Source organism: Tigriopus californicus, chromosome 3 (genome assembly GCF_007210705.1).
Source record: "Tigriopus californicus strain San Diego chromosome 3, Tcal_SD_v2.1, whole genome shotgun sequence".
Lineage (NCBI taxonomy): Eukaryota > Metazoa > Arthropoda > Copepoda > Harpacticoida > Harpacticidae > Tigriopus > Tigriopus californicus.
The window spans coordinates 1,886,340-1,895,615 of record NC_081442.1 but is presented as its reverse complement, the minus strand read 5'-3'; the positions used below and the strand labels follow the sequence as shown (position 1 = coordinate 1,895,615).

Genomic DNA, 9,276 nt, shown 5'->3' with positions numbered 1-9,276 from the left:
GAGCTGGCAGATATGGGCAGCCCTTGAATGTGGGGTTGACCAAGAATTTTGGTCAAAAACTTGTCCAAGTATGACTTAAATCCTGTTGCTGAATTAACACCTACCTACCAATGAAATAATAGAGTGACTGTTACGATAGGTTCTAATGGTACGACGATGAAGGTGCTCTTTTATGTATGCCCGTTATATGTTTGGACAACTCATACATGAAATTTCATGAGACAGACCATTGCTTGGGGAAATTAATAATTCGTTCAAAACAAAATGCAAAGCGCCCATCTATGAATTATGTATAGGTTTAGTGGAGAATGTAACATTTTTTTTGTACCTTAGATTCTCTTGATTGACCTGCATTTTATGTCTCCAAGCTCACAATTGGTCCTGAATATACGATCATGTATGACAAAAACCTTGAGGGAGAGTGTATTTCTTGAGCGACCGGAGAAATTGTATTCAGGCAATGTTGGTTGGATTGTCGAGTACGACAATGGATGGATGCCTCCTTCCGGGCCAGTGGACAACCAACCATTAGGAGACCAGATAGGATAGCTCGAAATGCATGACCATGCCCAGTCAAGGGCCTAGCCACATCCTCCGTGCCAACCACGGAATGAACGGCGGAGGAGAAAATTCACCGCCAATAAAATCAGATCACACACTCTACCTACCAATCCATAAGATCCCGAGGCAAAGTAAAGTCCTCTTTTGCTATAATGAGCATAAAAAAACTTGCACTCATGTTTCCGACCATCGGACTCGATTAGCGTTGAGTTTTTGTTCGAGTCATGCAATTAACTTTCATCCAAGACTTGTGTTACTGGGAAAGGTGCAGATTTTACCTGCTCTCTTGTACAAAGCAAAAAATGAAACTCACTTCCATAACCTGGACGAGCACTGTCTGAGAAGTAAGTGATGTACGAGCATCCTCTCAACACACAACACAGTATCTGGCCCAGAGAGTTTTATCTTTTTAAGAGTTTGGATATGGAGTTCCGGTTTTTCAATCGACCGGATGGTGCAAGATGAGTAGGTTTTGTGTCTCTCTATTGCGTAAAATGCCCTTAACGCATTGATGGGAGTAAATGGGTCAATCTCAAGATTTCCTTTCATGAATTGTTCCGTGCCACCCGGTTCAAAAACATAGGACTACTAGATAGAGGTTTAATTGCTCCATCCAGTTTGCGCTTGACGATGTCAGTAAGGGAGGGGCGTAAACATTGGACCTGAGACTTAAGTATCCATCCTGTTCACTTTTATGGCACATTTAGACCCATATCATAATTAAAAGGCATTATTGTCAACCATAAGGTAAGTCAGAACAGTAGTGTTATTCTTCAAATCATAAAGGGTTTAATTGCTTGATAGCCAATAATCTTTAACAAAAGTTATTTTCAAGTTTTTTTTTTATATCATATTTATTATATTATCTAGCGTGAATGGTGATAACAATTCTAGGGATCCAACAGCACTGGAGAAAAAAATGAAAATATAAATAAAAGTAAAAATTGAGTAAACCGGGGTCCGAAAATATATAACCTCTTGCCGTTAGGCTTGAGGCGAGTCTTTGTTACATCTGACCTTGCCTTATCGGTTAAAACACGTCTAGATAAGTATTTGTTCAAAACCCCAGACCAACTCTTATGTTCAGGGGCTTCATAGTTCGACTAATAACACCAATTATTTAGTTGTAGATCAAGTGTTTTACCATTGTTCCCGACCATTTCTGGTGATAAGGGCCCTTATTTGCAACGCCACACGGGCCAAAGAAAACGGGAAGACGCACTGCAGATTGCTAAATAAACTGCTCTTACCTTGCCTTGAACGCAATTTCTTTTCCGGACATTATGTGACCCGAGGCATTAATTTCAAATAAGATTTTCATAGAATTAGCCAAAAACAACACAAACGCATTGTAATTCAATAAAAAGGAATGGGCCCAATCGGCCGTTTATTGGGCAGAGGCTGCATGACAAAGCGCCCTCTGAAGTGCAGAACGTTAAACATATTTTGTGCAACGTAAGGGGGCTATAGTTTGTTTTTAATCAATCAGACATGACATTTTTTTAAATTGAATGACATCCTTTGTATCGTTATGAAATCCATAAAATATAATAGATAAACAACTAGAAAAAATGCGGGTTAAGAATTAACTAACAGTGTTTTGCTCTTGCCGTTGACTTTAGCAAGCAATTTTTGATATCTTATTTAGTGTTCTGCTTGAGCAAAATTGGGGTCAAGAAATGGATGGTTCAATTTTGAGTAAATAAAATGCTTGAATGTTGTTCATTTTCGAAGTCATTATTCTTTGGGTCGCGAAATTTGTCATACTTATAGAGAGAAATATTGTCTTACTTTATATCGACAATCGTTCCGACCGTTATTGTCTAGGAGCCAATGATAGACAGTTTAAAAGCCACGTTTAGCGATACCTAGAGCTCATTTGGACAGACTTTTAGGAATCACCCTTTACCCTCCAAAACCATTTCGACCCCCACGAACCATCCATCGATTTCTTTTTGAGCGATTAAAACAGATTGAAAAGGATTTCTTCAACAAGATCCGGGCCAACAAACAATAATAACCTTCCTCTGTAAAAAGGGTCAAGTGGATTAGATTTCGATTCATATCGAGATCGTCACGAATCTTTATTCAGAAGATAAAGAAAACTATAAAAATAGCCGGTAAGACAATAAGTGCACACATTGGGTCATAAAGAAATGCAGGATTTCAGCAACAATGCACGGGAAGAAATCACGTTGGTGAGAGCCAAGATGCCAAGAGAATCTCCGGCCATCCCAAGTTTGCTCACACCACGTGCTTGCATTATGGATGGTATGTTGGTATGGGGGCTCAGTTCTCATGGAGAGTTCGTTTTTGCCCAATCCCAAGAATGGGGTCAGTCATGGCCAAAATGGCATTCTTATGCGAGATGTAATCCTCCATCCTGTCGGACGCGTAGCTCTGCCGAAGAAAAGAAAACCAGCGAATTTAGCAACTATGTGATATGTTTGCCAATATTCAGTGCCAAATCGGTAGAAACTAACTACCATACTCTTGAAAATGATTGAACCTAACTTATTGACAATTGACTTGCAATGTAACATGCTTCAATCAAGATTATCCGATTTTCAAATGAATGACTTTTAAGATGTACTTTAATTGCATTCATCTGTATTGAAAGAGGATAAATCATTGACCAACATTGACGAAAAACGAGAAAAAAAAACAACGATAGAGAACCTATTAGAGCAAGCATGTCTTTTATTGGGTTAAAACGTGTTCGTAAAATTTTGCTAATACATGGGATGAGTTAACCAATCTGTTTGCGAACAAACTTCCGATCCGGTACTGCTGAGATTGGTCCCAGATTGCTCTTTTTGGTCAGATTAAATACCACTTTCAGTAACAGATAGTACCCAAATAAGGCAAATATGGCCAAAAATAGACAATCAATACTTTTACAAAGCAAAAAAACTTTGGTCACTAATGTTTCATTCAAAAAAGGTTTTGGGCTCACTATAGCCTAGCCATGATCCATTCAGTTTTGGAGTCACAGTTTCTCTAGGAGGTCAAAAATAAGGTCAAAATTAGCCTAAATCTTTAAAAAAAAAAAGAGGATATTTAGAGTTAGGTATTTTTGAGAGTGTTTTCATTACTAGAAAAGAGGCAACAGGACCGCTTTGGCTTAACGTGGAAGTTAAACTTAGCTAGTCGATTTTAAGATTGCGAGGTAATGTCTCAGTGAGTACATGCACGCCTAAGAGGTCTGATGCACTTTGTCAATTGCTCTACATGTGCTATTTTTTAGATCCACCAAAATTCGTTATGAAAAAATTGAAACTGTAATCATTATTACATAATTGAATTACTTCAGTTATTCCGAGCTGTAATACAATTAATTGCAATAGCAATGCTATTTTTAAAACTACATCACAGGTATAGGACAAATGTCAACGGGGGATTCTTACCCAATATCCAAATGGAATCTTAGTGTTCGTGGATTGGATGATGCTCCACATGCACCAAAGTAGATGAGGCGCCAAAAGGAAGGCTTGGACTTCGTGGAACAGGATCTCGGATTGTTGTTGGCAAGACAAGTGACGAACCCGTTTGCCTGGGTTCTTCTTGGGCGGAGAGGCGGAGGCGGGGCCCGCACCGGCCGAATTGGCTCGCTCACGAAGCCGATCTTGGAAGGGAAGGCCAAGAGAGGAGCCTGAGGTGGAAACGCCCAAAGTCTCGTCCGTGCTCAAATAGGCACTAAAGAACTCCATCTGAAAGTGGATACCAGAGTTTTGAGGCTTGCGAGGATAATCTGAAGCTATTACTGTATGTGTAGAAGGGAAAGTTTATTGCGAACTTTAGAGCACCTTGTGAGCGATGATAAAGATGTAGGTATGTGATCAATTGCCAGTCCTCAGAATTTCAATAGCTGGACATGGACATTCCGTTGCCATTTTAGAGGACAAAATAGTCGGACTGGGTTGGAATGTCAAACGAGGCATTTTTGAAATTATGATATGTAGCCTTGACTGACCCATGAGGCCGGTTGGTTACGATCTTAAATACACTTGAAGAAATATACCATGAACGGAAACATTTATTATATTGACGTGAGGAGGCGTGGCGCAGTTGTTACAGTGGTTCACTAGCATGTGGGAGTCCCTGGTTCGATTCTCCTCCACTCTCTGACCCTTCTCCAAAGGAAACTTTCAGACGCTAAACCACCTACAGCAGGAGAACCAATTTGATACCGGACATGACACTGCCTATCAGATTTTGGAAATGAACGTTATGATGGCGAAATGAGATCCTAGCATCCCAAAGTCCTTAAAGATACTCGTAGGTTTTGATTAAGACCAGAAAAAGTTATTTTCCATGCATCATACACCGACATAATGGTAGAGGTAGTAACATGACGATCCAAGACAAAAATCGGAATTAACTGAGATAGTAAAAATGGCAATGTTTGCTGGGAGGCTGATATTGATCATAGAAAAAAACATCCAAGAATTATCTCCATAATAAATCATTGGGACTATAATTTTATTACTGCAGCTTACGAAAAAGTTTCCCTTCAACTGGTCAGAGACACAATGCACAATGCCACTAAAGGGTGTGTTAAAAAACGAGCCATCGACTAGATTCGTCAGGTTGTAAATTATTTCTCAATTTAGGCCCAATCTTCCGACATTTCCCTCACTCAATTGATCATTTGGAATGCATACATCATCAAAATTCCGAGGCCAAAATAGGCATATTGCGCTCGTTAGTTTTTGAGAGATCGATTTGGTTCACATTTTGCGCTTTCCGGATGAATGACTTCCCAACTATAAAGCACCTCACCAAAGTCAGTTTCTCACTTTCTCCCTGATTAATGATCAGATTGGGATGGAGGTTCTCGGCTGAGCCACACCTTTAATTCGACTTCCTACTTTTCCTTGTTCCTCATCACTATAAGCCCGACCTCACAAATAGGTCCTCGACAAGGGAAAGTGAATTGAGCCCTCTCACTTTCTTCGCTACAAACTTATGAGTGAGGTTCATTGGAATCCACATCGAAACCCGATTGGATAAGCATTCTTTATCCTAGCTTTTCACGGTTTTGACACATCAATGTGTGTGTATCGAATCGCTTGGCCAAAGCTCAAGAAGATCAAATGACTCTTGGCTATTGCAAACTCCCTTTCGCACAAAGGTTCAAACCGGATTCTCAATGCTATTACATGATCAAAGCTTGTCTCGTTAATGATAATGATTGCAAAATTCATTCACGCGCTGCTTAACGGGGAATGCGTGCTTCGTCAGGCCCATTAAGTGATCAATTGACTTTGAACCTTTGAGCTCTTCCCCAATAATACATTTTCTGATAACAGCTTCCATTTAAGGTTCTTTTAGGGGACATTGAAATCCGATCAAAGCCACATCAGATTGTCTAACGTAATATCTATTCCTTTAATAGGTGTCACTTTCTTAGCGGGAAAGAAATGACAATGACAATGACACCAAAACAGTGAATAGGAAGAAATGTTATGATGAAAAAATTTGCTCAAAATTAACAACCAGCAACAATGAAGAGTTTTCCCCAGAGCGTATCCTTGAATAATAAGACGGCAACAATAAAGTGGTTAATGAGTGCTGAGCAAGATTGGTCATAATCTAACGAAGTATGCAAATTTGCAAACATTTCTGTATTCAAAGGTGCCATCCAGCCATGCAAACATTTAAAAAATCCAAATTTGAATAAATCTTGTTAGCAAGATCAGCAATTTTCCTTTCTCAAATGGTTTTTTCAAGGGATAATTCATTTTCAAAACTAGCAACAGATATTTTGGCGGTCAAATACTTATTCTCTGTTCACTAACAATTGAATAGATAATATAGCCATCAATGAACAAACAATAACGTTTATGTTTGTAAGTGTTTCAAGCACAAAACTTACTCACACCATTACTGATTTTCGTAAGGGAATTTTTTTTTTGCAAACTTGAAAATAATTTGGCAAAAAAACGCGAAAACTACTCTCGGTCTACAAGAAAGTATGAAATGGAGTAAAAAGTAATGATTCAAATTTATTTATTTTTCTAAGTCTGCATTTTGTTCAGTTCCCCATTTTCAGAGATGTTCGTTGTTCATTCGTTGTTTCACAAGTTTAACGGGACTTGCAATGATAGTTCTTCCGTCTTTGTCTGGGCCCCTTGATCTCTTCAAAATTAGCTTCGTTTCTCAAAACATGCTTGGTAATAATGAGTTAGCTGGTTAGTTAGTTAGTTTGAAAGTGGTTACCTGTCTCTGCCTGGTCGGAAAATTCTTTCTCAGACAATAATAGAATGGGTAGTCCTCATTGGTATAGTCGTACATGTACTCGCACAGGTGATTGGCCAAGTCGAAGGCTCGGAAATTGTAGTCCGCGAACTCAAAGTCGATGAGCAGGAGCTTCTCATCCTCCTTGAATTTGGGGCCTCGTCGAAGAAGAATATTCCCCCCTTGGATATCATTATGACAAAACACAATGGGAGAGTGAAACTTGGAGAGAAATTTCCTGCAAACATATCAGAGTGAGAGCTCAGATTCCGTATCCCTCATGACAAACACCACTCAAAGGACCAAGAGAAAGAGGAAAGATCTTTGGCTAAATTCATTCGGCCAACAGTCCCATGGAAACGAACTGACGGGGCATGCATGGCCAGCCATTAATTTGAATTAGCAAAGCCATGTGTCAAATCGACTTTTAGCCCCATTCATGCTTGCCTGCATCATTTTGCTCAATTTGGAGTACGTCTAGATATCGACTTGAAGACACACAAAAAAGGAGAAATCTATTTTGATTGACCCCACTAGTGTTCACTTGGTAACATAGTTGACGCCTGCAAAGCATGTTTTCACCCAGCTCCGTCCGTCCCTCAGTTATCAAATATCAATTATTGTCTTAGGCAAGATTAAGACGATCTCTTTTTTTCTTGCGCGTAAAGAATTCGTTCGAGTATTAAGTAGTCAATACAGATTTTCGTTTCAAATCCAATATTAAAGTAAAAACATCTGGAATTCTTACGTGAAATTGCCTTTTTTTCTTGACTTGCCCTTTACATTATGTACACACAGATGGTGAATGGAAAAAGGTCAAAGTAGCAAGTACCAAATCACAGTCAAAGTGAAGCTGGAATGATGATCAACTAGAGCTATTTTGAGATGATTAAACAGATAAGACAACTAATGATATTGTACTTTTGTTATTAGAGGATCAGTATTATTTGTTGGGCAATTATAATAAAGTATAACTGTGGCATCTTTGAGATAAAACAAGTGAAACATAAACATTTAATCCCATACAACTCGGTAGCGACTAATTATGGTGTAACTAATTGTGCTCCTTTTTTCTTTTGAATATGCTCTTTATGATCTGATATTTTGACATGGCATTTTAACACCTGCAAGTTCTTAGATTGAGCTAAGATTGTATAATGTCACAGAATAAAAATTATTCTCTATGGTTTTAGATGCTAGAAATATGCTTTTTTGGCCATTTTTCCTCTCAACTAGACATGGCATTTTAATCACTAGGTACGACATCTTCCGTTGATTTCATTTGCTACAATTAGGAGTGATTTGATATATTAACATGGTTTTGTGTTACCGACATTCATGACAAGTATCATTCCCATCTAAACTTACAAAATAATTTGGTTAAGTGCCATCAAAATCAGATTAACTAAGAGATACTGTAGAATTTAGTCCCTTGTTTTTTTGTAACTTGGAAATTGTGATCTTACTTTAGCCATTCTGTTTCGGATGGAAAATTGAACGAGAGCAGCTTTTCCGCCAGATGATAATGTCTTTGTGAGACTCCATCAAGAGTCACGGACGAGATCTGATCTTGATACCTGCAACAATATACCACTCCAATTGAGTTTGATCCCAGCAAATAGCTTGCATAAATCCTCTTTGAGCGTAGGACTTACTTATGGAGGGTCGAGAACAACCATTGGTTCTCCTTATTGATCGGCATGTTCAAGCGATGGATCTTGGACATCTTTTTGGCAATAAGGCAACTGAGGTAAGGATCCCGCACTTCTTCTTGGGTCATGGATCGCGCTTGAATGAACTCTTCCAGGCGGCCTTCCCGGAACACTCCCAAGAGCTTGGGACCGAGATTCTTCTCTGACAACAGGGTAAAAATCACATTCTCCAGCACCTTGGACGAGGTCTGAACATCATTCTCATTGTATTTCTGTCCATACAAACGGAGTAGAGCTTCCTTAGGTTCGCCTGGTTTGGGTCTCAGGCTTTTGGGCAAGGACACGTGGTAGATGAGATTGGTCAGACCACCACTGAAAATCGAAATCCTCTCAGTCCAATGGTAGGATAATGACTACCTAATATCTAATATGTATATATATCAACGGGCGTACCTGATTTGTCGTAAGACCACATCCTCGGGGTTGATTTGCTTCCACGAGCCTTGGAGGTAGTCATAGCAGAGCTTCCAGGCTTTCCTCTGAATGGTCATGGAGGTCGAATCCGGATTGCTGTTGTCTGGTGAACACAGGGGCGGAATTCTACAATCAAGTCGGTCGGAAAATTACGCAAAACGAACATGAAACCTTACAGCTACTGCTACAACCAATCTTCCTCCCTTCCCTGCCATTATTCGAGACTTTGTAATAAGATTGTAGAATTCCACCTNGGTCCGTCTACCTAAACGAGTGCCCCGCTGAACCTTACATTCCCGTGTTCCTTATCGTGGGCGGTAAGGCTGGCGAAAGAGAATTTTTCTATTTT

The 9,276-nt window shown here is 39.4% G+C and overlaps 1 protein-coding gene across 1 annotated transcript in view; it reads right to left on the bottom strand.

Moving 5' to 3' along the window:
• Positions 1-2,626: 2,626 nt before the first annotated feature.
• The window catches only part of LOC131878658 (choline/ethanolamine kinase-like), a 7,271-nt gene continuing 621 nt past the window's right edge, over positions 2,627-9,276 (bottom strand). Inside the window, exons 2-7 of the mRNA XM_059224736.1 lie at positions 8,907-9,053; positions 8,457-8,825; positions 8,268-8,378; positions 6,784-7,039; positions 3,969-4,271; positions 2,627-2,961 (exon numbers count right to left, since the gene is read on the bottom strand). Coding sequence (XP_059080719.1) covers positions 2,851-2,961; positions 3,969-4,271; positions 6,784-7,039; positions 8,268-8,378; positions 8,457-8,825; positions 8,907-9,053 — 1,297 coding nt within the window. The 3' untranslated portion in view covers positions 2,627-2,850. The remainder of the gene's footprint in view (positions 2,962-3,968; positions 4,272-6,783; positions 7,040-8,267; positions 8,379-8,456; positions 8,826-8,906; positions 9,054-9,276) is intronic.